The following is a 14,628-nucleotide window of genomic DNA, read 5'->3' as shown; positions in this document are numbered from 1 at the left end:
TTTGTGTACTGACCATGTACTTATTTATTCAAATATTTTAAATATTATTGTATTATTACTTGTATTGTATACGTATTATTATTATTATTATTATTATTTTTTTTTTTTTTTTGATCATTTAGCTACATTTATTATTATAATTTTATATCTTTAAATTACAAAACAAATTTATTTTTATTATTCATATTTATATAAGTTTAAATAATGCATTACCTGTTGTACCCAGATTTGTAGCAATGCGTGTCCATATTAACATTTTTTCATCTCTGTTATAGTATTTGTCATGTTTTTGATTCCAAATTTGGTTTTCCGCAAATACTAAACTTATGAGTCTTTCTTTTTCAAATTTTAGAGATGACATCTTAGCAACTCTCACGTGCGACGTATTTACAACTACTAAAATACTTACGGATCAGTACGACTTCATTATCAAAAAACCAATGTGAAACGGTCAATAAAATTGTAGATAAAACGCACGTTTTCAAAACATTTACGGTAGAACCTCATTAATCTGGACTAATTGAGGTTCTAGGTTGTCCGAATTAATGAAAGTAGCATTTTATTAACAAAATAACTAAGAATCGTAAATTATAAATTTAGAAAAATTGTATTGGATATTTTACTATACTTACAATACTTAAAGGTCCATACACTGCAGCGGTGGCGGTAAATTGTGTCCGGACTCATTTTACCGCTACCGCCACCGCCACCGCCACCGCTGCAGTGTGTGGGGACCTTAAGTCTATCTAATACATATATCTAACAAAATTAAACCTAAAAAATAGTACATAGTTGTATAATTGAACTCGTTTTCATGTTTATTTGAATCTACATCATGAACTAGCGTGATAAACGACTGTCCGGATTAAGCAAAGTCCGGACTAATGAGGTCCGGATTAATTTTACTGTCTACTAAAATACCACGATTTAAGAAATATTTAAAGTACTTAATACTATATAGGACATAGTAGGTACTAGGTAGTAGGTACCTGGTACACATTAAAAGAGCACACAACACAAATAAATAAATTCTTTAAATTTTTTTTAAATGTTAAATTATTGTAGTTATGGTTATATGAAATGATTTTGTGAAGATACGATGTAACAAAAAATATTACTTTAAGAGATATTAAGAGATTTAGAATAGCCGCGTGGCGTCACTGGGCCGGAGTCATCGTAATTGCTTATCTTATACGTGTAAAAGTTCCTTGCTTCACACAACGATTTATCAACCTAAACATTTTCTTTTTAAAATTTAATTGACGTATAAATGTGTGGTTCTATGTGTTTAAGACGATGTAAGAATCAGAATTTCAATATGACGTTTAGTTTTTTAAGTATTAAAAATCTTAAAACAGACATTTTGGTTAAACGGCGGATCGGTTTTTCGAACGCCAAGCGCCACTCTCCATGACGTGCGGTTTAACCAAAATGTCTCTTTTAAGATTTTTAATATTTAAAAAACTAAACATCGTATTGCAATTCTAATACTTGCATCGTCTTAAACATATAAAACCACATATTTACATGTATATAAAATTGCAAAAATAAAATGTTTAGGTTGATAAATCGTTGTGTGAATCGAGGAACTTTTACTCGTATAAGATAGGCAATTACGATGACTCCGGCCCAGTGACGTCACACGTCTTTTTTCAATTGCTCATAACTTATTGAATAATGTGAGTAGAAACGTAAAACGTATGCCATTATCGTTAGAATTGAACATTCTTTCAAATAAAAAAAACTAATTTTTTGTGTTGTGTGCTCCTTTAACAATGTTATCGAAACATCGAATGTAATATGATCGATAATGACTGTAGATAAAAATTATATTAATCACATTATTTCATTTATTGATCAACTTCTTAAATCAAGAGCATCTACCTATACATATAATAGTACCGCTAATTTTAATAATCAAACATGTTTGAACAGTTGAAATCCGAACCGACCCGAATTTCGGTTCGGGCTATCGGTTCGGTACAAGTGTATGCACTCACATGACGTAAAATCGGAATTTTGATTTTTTTCGGTTCGGTCAGTTCGGCCGGTTCGGGTCTAGTATATGCGCGGCTTAAAGCCTGTTTAAGAAGAGAGCTAAGCCTATTCTAACAAGTGTACAGCCCCCCACCCCCTAAAAGAAAAAACTATTTCAACGACCAAAAACTAAGTCTCGAACGGGTTGTATTTGTACTATACTATATGTATGAACATTTTAAAATTATATCCTATACTCATAACATGCATACAAATTTAAATATAGTAAAAAAACCAACGCACAAATACAAAAAATGTCTTAAATTTAAGTTATTTGACGAAGTTATTATTGACGACCGGGTCAATTCACTCTAATATTATTAAAGCTTCCATGCCTACTAATAACAAGTCTTCCTGTTGAACGCACATTTTTTATCTCTCGCTCAGGTCTCCAGAGAAAGAGAGAGAGAGTGACAAACAATGCGCCGACATCGCATCTTAAATAATATACAAACTTTTCACAGCCGTGTCCGTACACACTCGTAAACCATCGATCCAGGGACAACTTTAAAATACTCGGTGGGGTGCGGCTGCAGCTGCAGGCCCGGCGGAATCGGCCTCAGGTGTGCGACGACCGAATTCCATTACGCGCGGAACCCGAGCTCGAATCCACAGACGGGACCGCCCCAGCGCCGGCTCTGGCATTTATAATATCAATAATAATTATGGTAGTCGGTAGACGCAGCGTATATATCGCGTTTACCGGTGATAAAAACAAATGGCGATTTGAAAAAGTCCGAAAGTACCTATATAATGTATATAATACCGAGTGATCTAATTAACGTAAGATATATTTCAGAAAACACGCACCAACATTTTTGAAAATATGTCTTTTACATAGAATTACAAAAGAAATTTTTCTAAAACAATATATACTATTAGTATTTTTTATCGTTATTATTTTTTTGATGACAATAATGACAACAAATACACTTTTAATTCCTTATTCTAAAGCAGAATATTTTTTGGTGTTTTTCAATGCATAAAACTCGAATTTCGGAAGACTAGTTTATGAGTGAGTGAAAAGCGGAGTAAAGTAGTACAAAAAGTTAGCAACCCCTCAAAATGTTGATCGGCACTGATTCGCTCGACTAAACTTTAAATACTGATAACTATAGTAAGCTACTTGTCCAAAATTTGATTTTTATAGATGGAAATAATCCAAATTATATATTCCGTTGGAATATGAAATTAAAATGTGTTGTGATTCAAAAGATTAAAAAACTTTGAATAGATAAAGATAAAAAATGGTGAAAAATACAATTTTGTCTTCCAAAAAATGCTGTCTTACAACGATTTATTATCATGTAACAGAAACACTTGATGGGTGTATTATAGGATTCGTATACGTTAAATGAATCACCCCTTTACCCGTTTTGTATATACGACACGTGCAGTGCAGTGTGACCTATCACTATATAGTATATACGTACGACGTACCTATATAATAATAAACAGAGAAGAGTGTTGAATCGTATTTTACACATTACATAATATTATAATGTAGTCTATGATCGTTTTACGTATATACACATAGGAAACTGATCAACCGAAACTGATTGCATTTGACGGTCCGACGATCGCGGCAGACTGCCCCTCGCAATTTAACTTTATTTATCCAATGTTCGAGTATAATATTATGTTATTGTATTATACGATTCCCGGCGAACGTTTTATCGAAACAAATATAAGACGGCATTGCTCGTACGGGCTGGAGTTCGTCGGATTGTAAATACTCTTTTTCCCTTTCGTTTTTATTTTTTATTATTATTAGCCGTTCAGAAAAACGTATTAAAACTCGATAATTGCATTTATACAGTATAATAGTTTACAGGAATAAACTGTTTATCCTAAGAAATCCAGAGACATAATATAAGCGACAAGATAATTTTGTAAAGGTAAAATAAATTAATGATATTATAGGTGTACCTTATAATAAATTAGATACAGTACACAATATTATAAAATAATAAAAATATTGTTATGATATTGTCACGAGAAAGCTAATTTTATTAAAACCTCGGCAAGAAGGAGAGCAGATAACTTATAAACGAAGTAAAGTCGAACAGAAATTTGGAAAATAATAAATTCATACTGTAATATATTTATATTATATATAGATATATGTATATGTTTACGAACGCGTGTCACAATACTTACGTAGTGACGTGCTACATCGATGTATATAATGTGCGTGCGTGATATGCAATAAGACATTACCTATGGAATAACATTTAAGTTATGGATGATTTCAATCATGTTCAAACAAATCGCACAAATCAAATCAACTCGGTATTAAAATTGTAAACATTAATATAATAAACGTGTATGGATATAATATAATATGCAAAAATTTAAAATAACTTATTATTACATGTATAGACGTATAGTTTCTTATCATTTATTAGGTTTATAACATCAAAAATATTCGTCAAGTAAATAATACGATCTGTTTGGCCTTTAAGGCCGTAAACAAAAAAAAATGTAGTACGATTCAATTTTTTAACCGGTATTGGCTATTGCAATATTTTAATATCATGTGTTATTATAATAATACAATATTGAATGCGTATCTTATGGTATTGTTAATTATTTGAACGCACACAATATAATGGTAATGATTAATAAAATATTTATATAATATAATATAAAGCTTTTGAATACATAATATATTATTTAATTATACATTTAATGTGTATATAATAATAATAATTTATAAGTTCGATTTATATATACATGGAATAAAAATTATAGTAAAGATTCTTATTATCTATATAGTATATATATTATATTATAAAGTAGGTAGGAAAATTAAATTAAATGTTTGTGTTAAAACAACAATGTTTATCAATAAGTCATATTGCACTTATTCAGCCTATAAGTTTGATAAAAACATATTTTATTGTTGGCTCTACGTTTAGGTAATCATAATATTATACTATAGGTTCCTATGCGAGTAGCGGAACTGACTTTAACCTGTATATAATCATAGGTGAGTTTTAAACAATTTGGCAAATTTGACCAAGAGTAATTCTTTTTGGAAGTTTCTTTATCCTTGTATGAAATTAGTGCAACCAATAAATAAAAAAAAATTCTAAAAAAAAGTTTTGAATCAAAATAAATTCGCATGTCTGGCCATTGCCTGCAGGGTAACCTGGCACGCCTATGATTGCAATTTATTTACAGACTACCTATAATATTATAGTATGTATACTACGTACCTATTCTTTTTTTTTACATAAGATTTAATTATAATAATTTACATGTTTATTAAAAAATATATATATATTACAATAAAAAATCGATCATAATAGATTTGAATATGGACAAAATAAACAAATCGTATAATGTTATCATAAAAACATTGATGACATTGTGTCATAAAGAACCGAAGTCAACAATAAAGTTTAAGCACAATCACATTGGTACATTATACAATATTATAATAATATCTTTGATGAAGTAAGTAAAAAACGAAAATGTTGGAAGAATTTTATTTTTTTTTGTCAAAATAAAACAGCGTATTGTATAATACAATATGATAATATAATATATTGATTTAATTTTATAAAATCTAAATATTATTGATGATTATTACATATTATATATATAAAACCTACTCGTGTTATAGCTGTTGCAAGAGTATGAGTTGATAACTATATCGAATCATTGTTGACTAGGTGGATAATCATTATAATATTATAATACTTTGTATTCAGCTCTCGGAGATTTATAGTGCCTACATTGTAATATATATTATGTACCTAAAGTCCTAAACCTAATTCTAGATGGTCAACAAGTTTTCAATCATCAACAATTTACGTTTCCAAAAATTGATTTAAATACATGATGTAGCATATGGCGAGTCTTAATATTTCGATTTTCGACAATTTCTTGTCAGGCGGTATCGTGGGCAAAAGTTTCCTCAATTCGCCAAATGCTACGTTAAACGCCTCAACTCTGACTCGTTCGCGTGTAGCATGAGCCATTCTATATTTTTGGGTGGCCCGCCGTCTTCTCCGCCGTTCTTCCCTGGTCAAAGTGGCCATTCCAGTCACCGTACTCTTTTCGCGGCTAGAAAATCATCGATTTTTATGACGGTTGTTGATATTTTTAAATTTTGTTTTACTCATTGCAAATTTGTTTTATTTTGCTTATAAGTCGTGTGTTTTAGGTACTCACCTTTTTTTCGTATGTGAACTGTGTCCGTCCATGGAGTCTGGAAGCGTCGAATCAGCCATTGAGTACATACCACAAGGTAAAAAATCCATCTAAAAATACAAATAACATTACAGTATAATTAATTCAAATTCAAAACTGAATTACTTTGTTTAGTTTATGATTTTTAATTTAAATAATCGAAAAATAAATTGCACGCAATCTAGGACAAATGTCTCTACTATATAATACTATAATTCGAATGGGTGAAAAAATTCCTTGTATACACCGCATAAATACGAGTTTCACATTCAAACAATATGTGATATACTAACACTGCTATTTTTAATTGCTTAAAATGTAACTAGAAGTAAAATAAACGGTTAATCTGAACATATATTTTGTACGTCAGTAGGATAATTATGTGTTTAATTATTGTAACTAAACGAATTATCTAAATATAATATAATGATTGCTCCACGAATAATAATAAGTTATAATCTATATATATTTGTAATTTAATTATTGGCTAATTTTTCAAATGTATTATAAAATAAGATAACTGACGTTCTGCAAGAATTACAGTTGCAGATATAATATGTATACAACTTTAATTTTTACAACTCCGTACTCTATATACTTGTATGAATATTATATTACACATGCTACTTAGGCATATTATGTAGGTATAGTAAAACATTTAAAATGTAATCTATTATGGGAAATCCAACTTTAATTAATTGTAATACATACTAGGTACTCTGTGTTATGTGTGAATTACTTTTTTTAAGGTTAGAAACTTATCTATAGTTGTAATTTACATAAATTATACATACTACATATACATGGTATCTAATTAATAATAAATTATTATGTAAGTCTGATAAAAGAATTGAATGGACCACTGGTATCTTCAATATTTCAAATAGGTATACCTATTTGAGAGAACCTTATGATGGTGATTATAATTTACGAGAATAATTGCTATAAAGGAAAAAATTTAACCAACATCAATTCACCCCAACATTTTTTGTTGAAACCACGCATACAGGTAAAATAAACTTTTTCTAAGACTATTGAAGTGATTAACCACAAATGACTTAAGTTTATTAAGATTATATCTATAATTTAAAATAGATATATTTTAAATAAACATACAATATATAAACTATCAATATAACTATTGATGTATTATCAGTGTTCAAATAAATACAACATTACTATAATAGAAAAAACTATTTTGAGAAATTAATCATAGTCCATGAGTAATATTGTTGTTAAGTCTTATCTTCATTAATTATAAAATATAATTTGAATTATTGTTAAATTATAGCTTAAATAATTCGCAAATTCACATTTTAGCCATAGAGTTTTCAACACAGTCAAAAATTGTTTTCAAAAAACAAACAGAATGGAGTGTTGTGAAATCTGCGCTATCACCCCTGAGCCCCTTCAGAATGTAAAATGTATTTTAAAGTTGGGTGATTTAAATGCATAACCCGAAATAATATTTATTGTAATTGAATATGTATAACGTATACGAGGAACAAATAATGTGAGCGTGTGTGTGTATGCGCACTATCGATTTCCGAGTTTTTTCATATTATAACTTCTGTGAATAATTTAACATCTCACTCCTCTAGAACGTGATGATGATGATGATTCCGATTATAACACTGCAGATACTAATGTTATATTGATGACGTGTGCGTGTGTGTGTGTCTACAGGGAGGAGGTTTCACTATGTATATAGATGTGTATATTTTTTACTTCGGATATTGACGACGACACGTCGACACGTTTTCGGCGTTCCGCCAACTCCCCTGGGAAGACAGCCACCGGCCGGACACGTGCCGAACAACAACAACTACTGTTTTTATTGGATGATAAAATATGTATAACACGTTAGTCGGGATGACTTGATTCCGCGTTATAGTCGTTAACCGTTGCAATACCAATAACAATAACCACAATTGTCATATTATAATCATTATATAATATAATATACTATGAATATGTACCAAAAATAATTTATAATTTACATAATTTTATATTGTATAAAGTTGACATTTATATTATATTCAGTTTTAACAAAAAATCTTATAGCCAAACCTTCAGACGTATACATTAATATAAGTGGCTCAAAATAAGTGGAGGGATGCCTTTCATAATTTATATAGTTCTCATACTTGGCTTAAATAGTCGTACACCATGTGGAGGGGAGGTAAGTTAAACTCGTTATACCTTTTTTTCAATACAATTTTTTATATAGCTTATAAATTTGGTTTTTAGTTTGATGTCTTATTTTTATTTTTTGCGTTTAACGATAAAAGTAGTAATATTTAAGTCTATTTTGAAAAAACCCATAAATATAATATACATATATTAATACATTATGCTCGAAGTATTTATGTACATGCGATTTATAAATACTATGACTTTGCATTATTGTATAATACCTATACTCTATAGTGATTATACCATTATACAGCATTTTAGATTCTGAGCGAAGCGATGAATATATTGATTTTACAACGATGTGTGTTTTTTGTGTATCTATCATCACCTTATGTGACATTAAAAGTGCTTCGATTTTCTTCAACAACATCTTTTCCGGTAGGAAAATGCACCAAGTTGGTACTCTGTCGGGTAAAAAGTAAAATATTTCAGGAAAAACAAACAAAAAAAAAGCGGGTTAGTGGATGTCGCTCTGCTGTACATTAAGTGTCTAAGAGGTCGCTGTAATGGATAGTATTAAATTTGAATTTAATGATATCATATCATTGTATACGAATACGATTCTGAGCGGAGATGGTACTTCAGTTTAGGATATTTTATATGGTTATTACTTATTATTAATATGATAGCCGGTAAGTCGAATTTATATTATTCTTAAATTATCAGTGATGCTGGAAAAATGCTAATATACCTATGTAAAATTGGACTGTTTTGGGACCAAGTTACAACAAAATTATAACCATTATTCTTTCTATTAATATGCAATCTTGTCCAAATTTTAACTTAAAATGTCTGTAAAAAATAAGTGTATTCCTATATTTTTTAGATTTCTTAGTTATGGAAAAAACTTGTATGGAACGTTGTATTACACTTTCAAGTTTTTTGACCGAGCGAAAATTTTTTTGTTGACTTGGGTTTAAAAAACAAATAATAATTGAAAATTTCATTTGCCTTTAAATAGTTCAACACAAATCAAAATATTTTGAAAATGTTATGGTATATAGAAAATACTTACATAAATATTCAGTGAAAATGTCATGTATCTACAGTCATTATTGTTAGAGTTACACTAAAAATCAAAATCGATTTTTCAAAAACTAATTTTTGTTTGTTTTTCCTGTTGCTTTTGAAAGCTATTGGATTTTAAATTTTTTCTACCAGAAAAGTTGCTGTTGAAGAAAATCGAAGCACTTTTACTGCAAGAAACTGTGATAACAGACACAAAAAAAAAAAATAAATAAATATAAAAACACATTATTGTAAAATCAATACATTTCATCGCTCCACTCAGAATCTAAATTTAAGGAAACCGAGAATTTTTATGGAAAACTGATTTTTGACAAAATCGATTTTAGTTTCTGATGTAACTCTGAAAAAAAATATCGTAGATACATAAAAATATGTTCACTGAATATTAATATCCAGTTTGTACGTACACCATACAATTTGCAAAATATATTGACATGGTTGAACTATTTATGGGCATATGCAATTTTCGATTATTATTTGTCCTTTAAAGCTAATATCGATAAAAAAATTTCGTATTTTTTGTAAATAAAATACTAGATTCCTCTATCTTATTGTTAGAGGAAATTACAAAAAAAAAACGTGTGTAAATCCACAATAATTTTTTTGACTCGATTTCTCATTCAGCAATTTTGTTATTTTGCTGTTCTTCAAAAGCGAATAACTAAAAATACCTGAAATTTACCCCATATATTTATTTAATAAATTCATATACTTAAATACACTATCAAAACATTTCGACTCATTTTGAACGGTTTACGAACATTTTTAATTTTAAATTGTTTTAGTTTTTTTTTTTCATAAATGTCAATAAAATTATTTGTTGGGTCAAAAAGCTTAAACATTTTAATATAAGGCTCCTGATATATTGTTCCAATATCAGTTAAAAAATATTAAAAATACATGTACGATTTTGTTTTATAAGCATTTAAAGTTCAGAGTTTAAAAACATTTATCAAATTGAGAATGTACAAATTAATTTGTAGTTTACTATTTATAAAATATTCAACTTTTCTAGCTAAGGACCAAAAATTTAAATAAACAAGTAAGTTGCATACATCTACACAAGTAGTTACTTTTGTTACCAATAAATCTAAAAAAATATATGAATACATTTTTTTTTATAGTTATTTTATGTTCAAATTTGGACGAAATTACATAATATTAAATAACCAAAAATAATGATTTGAGTTATTTTGTTATAATTAAAAAATAGCTTCTTGAAAAATGTTTAGTATATTATTATATTTTATACACACAATGACTTTTCAAATGTAATATTTTTGGCAAAAATAAATTTAACCTACTGTAATAATTAATAGTAAAATAAATTACTTCAATCACAATAACATAAACAAATATACTGAATTACTAAGTCATAGTATAGGCTGGCCGTGTTTGCTCAAAATATATTTTCGTATACAATGATTTGATATTATTGAATTCAAATTTAACACCATCCATATAGTGATCCACTTGTAATCTACTGTACAGCAGAGTGACATCAGTACATCACTAAGCTTGGCTTTAAACAAAACAAACATTTCAAATATAAATGCATAGTATTGTGTTAATGATTTAATAATTTATATATATATATATATATATATTATATTATATTCTTATGGAAAAGATAAAACAGTAACATTTTTAAAAGAAATGTATGTAAAATTAATAACAATTCATTATATAGTATTATAGTGTGTAGTCAATCTAAATTTCTATATGTCCAAGGCCCAAATACATTCAAATGGTTCCTTCGTAACTTCATTATTTTCATTGATTCCCATAAGGGTGCTGGGAGGGGGTCTTTGGATGTGTTATATTTGTATATAATTTATACGGATACATCTATTATACTTAATACGATGGCGTAATTTGAAAGAAGAACAAGGTGGGCACATGTCTAATTATAAAAGCAGTCCAATTGTTGGGCCAGTCGTAGGTGAAATAACATACCTATACTCGTATGTTTTCTTGTTTTGGGGATGTATATTAATATTGAGTAATCACTAGACAACTATTGTCCAAAATAATAATTAACATTTATAGTTTTTTAGTTCAAATATATAGACGATGATACTATAGACATTTCAGAAACAAAACGATCACTCTTAAATTTATTCATGATTTTGAAAAACCTATTTAAAAAATTTCGATCGTTTAATTATGTTTTACCAGAAGGTGCAATCATGTGTCTGGCCCCCCTAGAGGTTGGTTGGGTTACCCTTAGAAAAATATTAAAGCTTCCAAGAGAAACTATAAACTTTTGCCCCCTCCTATTAAAAACAAAAATTACGCCACATACTGTCTTAATATCCAAAAGTGTAAAAAATGATATAATTTTTAGTATCGTATTATCAAACCTTAACTGGATAAAAAAAATTCGAGAAATTGTTAATAGAAAAATATAGCCTCCCACCTTATTATTCGAATTTCCTGATCAAATATATTTTAAAAATAATGTATGATAATATTCAATATTTGAAAAATCAACAGTTAAAAGCTTTTTTTGTACCTATTTGCAAAAATCGATAGTTGGTTAATACACTAAAACATCCTTACCAAACACCTACCTAGTACATACCTATATTTGAAAGACAATCGGATGCATCGTCTCAATTATATGTAACAACTAACAAACTGGAAACAATAATATGATTGGGTAAGAACTATAATAGACAATGTTTTTATTTTTTTTAAATTGTTAAATATAGGTATAACTTGATTCTGTTTTTAACTTGCATTGTCTGCGAAAATCCTAAAAAAAATGAATTAAAAAACACATCCCAACATAAACTTAATTTACATTGATGTTCAGTTATTTTTTTTCCTTCTATATAACAACGCCTCACGTCAATTTCATCAAATTTAATTATTAAATACAGATGACATCTATTTATTACATAATTTATTAACATCAAATGAGTATCATACACACAGTGTCCGCCTGGCCAGGGCAGCGAGGCAGCGAACGCTGCCGAGGCCCTCACCTTTTTTTAATTTTTATTCTAGCATAGGCACCTTAAATAGTGATGGACGGGGACTTAATAGCCCAGGGTGCTAAGTATTGTTGAAGGCTCTTTAGGTCATTACATACATGAGTGATTAAATTTTGGTATAATTGGGTCTCACACGAATATATACAATTAATGAGCAAAAAGAGTTTAAAGGATAAAAATTTATTAACATTGAATATTTGAATACTTTCGGTTTATTGGAATAATTTTGTTTTTAAAATACAAGTATTCTCTAGGTGTTTTGTTGTCATGCAACATTAAATTCTCTTATCGCATCATAATGGTTTAAAAATACGAGTATTTATTATTTTTCGTAAATTATTTTTGTTCTATTTTTGGATACTACATGCAGTGCAGGCCCAAGATACGGGCGAACCGGGCAGTTGCCCGGGGCGCTACTTTTTTAGGGGCGCTTTTAATATACAAATATTTTAAAAATTTTAGCGTAATAGTTATTCAAATTGAGTATTGACAATATTATAGCTAAATGACTAAATTATCCATGGCAGAATATTCTGTTATATAAGGATCTACTCCTATATTAGGATATTGTGTAAGGATCTACATTTAAAACTTAACGATCAGAATAAAGATAAGACAGAGTGCGATTTGAATGGTATAGATTTGTGTAATGAAATTGAGATTGTAAGATCATTATACTCTAAAAAAGATAGCTGTCCATTGGAAATCTTAACATTTATTAAAGATAACAAATTACAAGATACCTTACCAAACTTATGGGTCGCTTTAAGAATTATGATGACAATTCGTGTAACTACTGCAAGCTGCTAGAAAAGTTTCAGCAAATTGAAGTCAATAAAAACGTACTTGAGATCAACAATGACAGATGAACGTCTTAACAATTTAGCATTAATCAGTATAGAAAATGATATAGTTTCTAAATTAGATCTAAACGAAGCAACACAAAATTGTGCTGATTTAAAATCTAGAAAAAAATGTTTATTTAAAAAAAATTATTATTAATAATATTTATTACATTGTATACGATTAAAGAAATAATCTGAATACATATGAATTATAAAAAATAAAAATAAATTGTATCCAAATAAGTTTAGCAATTCTTTACCTCTGCATAAATATAAGAATTTAAAACAAAATATGAAGGTATGTATAAAATGTATTAAATGTAGGTACTATAGAGCATTTGATTAAGGGTTCCTTTCAAAAAATTGCCCGGGGTGTCAAAATACCTTGGGCCGGCCCTGACTACATGTTTCTCATCATATGTTAACGTTCATACAATATAACGATAATACAATGTATAAATACATATAAATATATATAATGATGTTTATGAAGAAAACTTTTTACATTTTACGATACACACAAATTAAAACAAACAATTATTGTGGTCCGAAACAAAGATTTTCATGTACGATATCATGGTAAACACTAAGACTCATTGAAGTCTAAAAGACTGGGTTCTAAATTAATGAGACGCATTGTTCTCTGTATAGGATTATTAAATAAGTAATTTGTATGGGGTACTGGGTTGAAACGTTAATATGCATAGTTCGTGACTCAATCCTGCGTACCTACATGAAATGCGATTTTCTTTAAGGCATGAAATTATTATATATTTATTTACACTAAAGTTTAAAAGTAGATAACCATGTTCTGCTGTGCATTAGGTGTCAAGTTTATATTTATCCATTGAGTAAGTAGATAACTGTAATTTATATGTTAAATTTGAATCCAATGATATATCATTGATTACAATGCGAAAATGAGCTGTCAGGTTATATTTCTAAGTACATTTTTATGATATATTTTTTTATAATATTGTTGAGCTATTTTATATATACATTTTAAAATTAAAATTTTTTTTATTTCTTTAATGGTTGATAAGCAATATTTCAATCAGTCAAATAGCCTAAAAATGTAATTCGAGGTCCCTCATCAATCTTGTTATTGTACCTAAATTAAAAAAAGTTAAGCTTCAATTCACAATAAAAATTATAAAAATTCAAGGATGGTCTAACTTTTTTTGATAATTTTAATTATTATGAATTATATTCATCTATAATAATCTTTATATGATATGAGTTACTCAAAATAATTATGTGTTTGTAATTTATACGTTTTTGTATAGTAAGACAATTGTGATTTGACAGTTTGACTTAATACG

The 14,628-nt window shown here is 28.4% G+C and overlaps 2 protein-coding genes across 3 annotated transcripts in view; one reads left to right on the top strand and one right to left on the bottom strand.

Moving 5' to 3' along the window:
* Positions 1 to 5,855: 5,855 nt before the first annotated feature.
* LOC111033310 (helix-loop-helix protein 1) overlaps positions 5,856 to 14,628 on the bottom strand; it is a 10,721-nt gene continuing 1,948 nt past the window's right edge. Inside the window, exons 1-3 of one of the 2 annotated variants that reach the window (XM_022313993.1) lie at positions 6,364 to 6,522; positions 6,220 to 6,308; positions 5,856 to 6,111 (exon numbers count right to left, since the gene is read on the bottom strand). In XM_022313993.1, coding sequence (XP_022169685.1) covers positions 5,856 to 6,111; positions 6,220 to 6,308 — 345 coding nt within the window. In that variant the 5' untranslated portion in view covers positions 6,364 to 6,522. Of the gene's footprint in view, positions 6,112 to 6,219; positions 6,309 to 6,363; positions 6,523 to 14,628 lie in introns of those variants that run through there. The other variant, XM_022313992.1, reaches the window with a different exon arrangement.
* LOC111033309 overlaps positions 7,647 to 14,628 on the top strand; it is a 26,747-nt gene continuing 19,765 nt past the window's right edge. Inside the window, exon 1 of the mRNA XM_022313990.1 lies at positions 7,647 to 8,419. Coding sequence (XP_022169682.1) covers positions 8,354 to 8,419 — 66 coding nt within the window. The 5' untranslated portion in view covers positions 7,647 to 8,353. The remainder of the gene's footprint in view (positions 8,420 to 14,628) is intronic.

This window comes from Myzus persicae, unplaced genomic scaffold (genome assembly GCF_001856785.1).
Source record: "Myzus persicae strain clone G006 unplaced genomic scaffold, MPER_G0061.0, whole genome shotgun sequence".
NCBI classification, from domain to species: domain Eukaryota; kingdom Metazoa; phylum Arthropoda; class Insecta; order Hemiptera; family Aphididae; genus Myzus; species Myzus persicae.
Note: the sequence above shows the minus strand (reverse complement) of the source record. Positions and strands in the feature narration are given on the sequence as shown.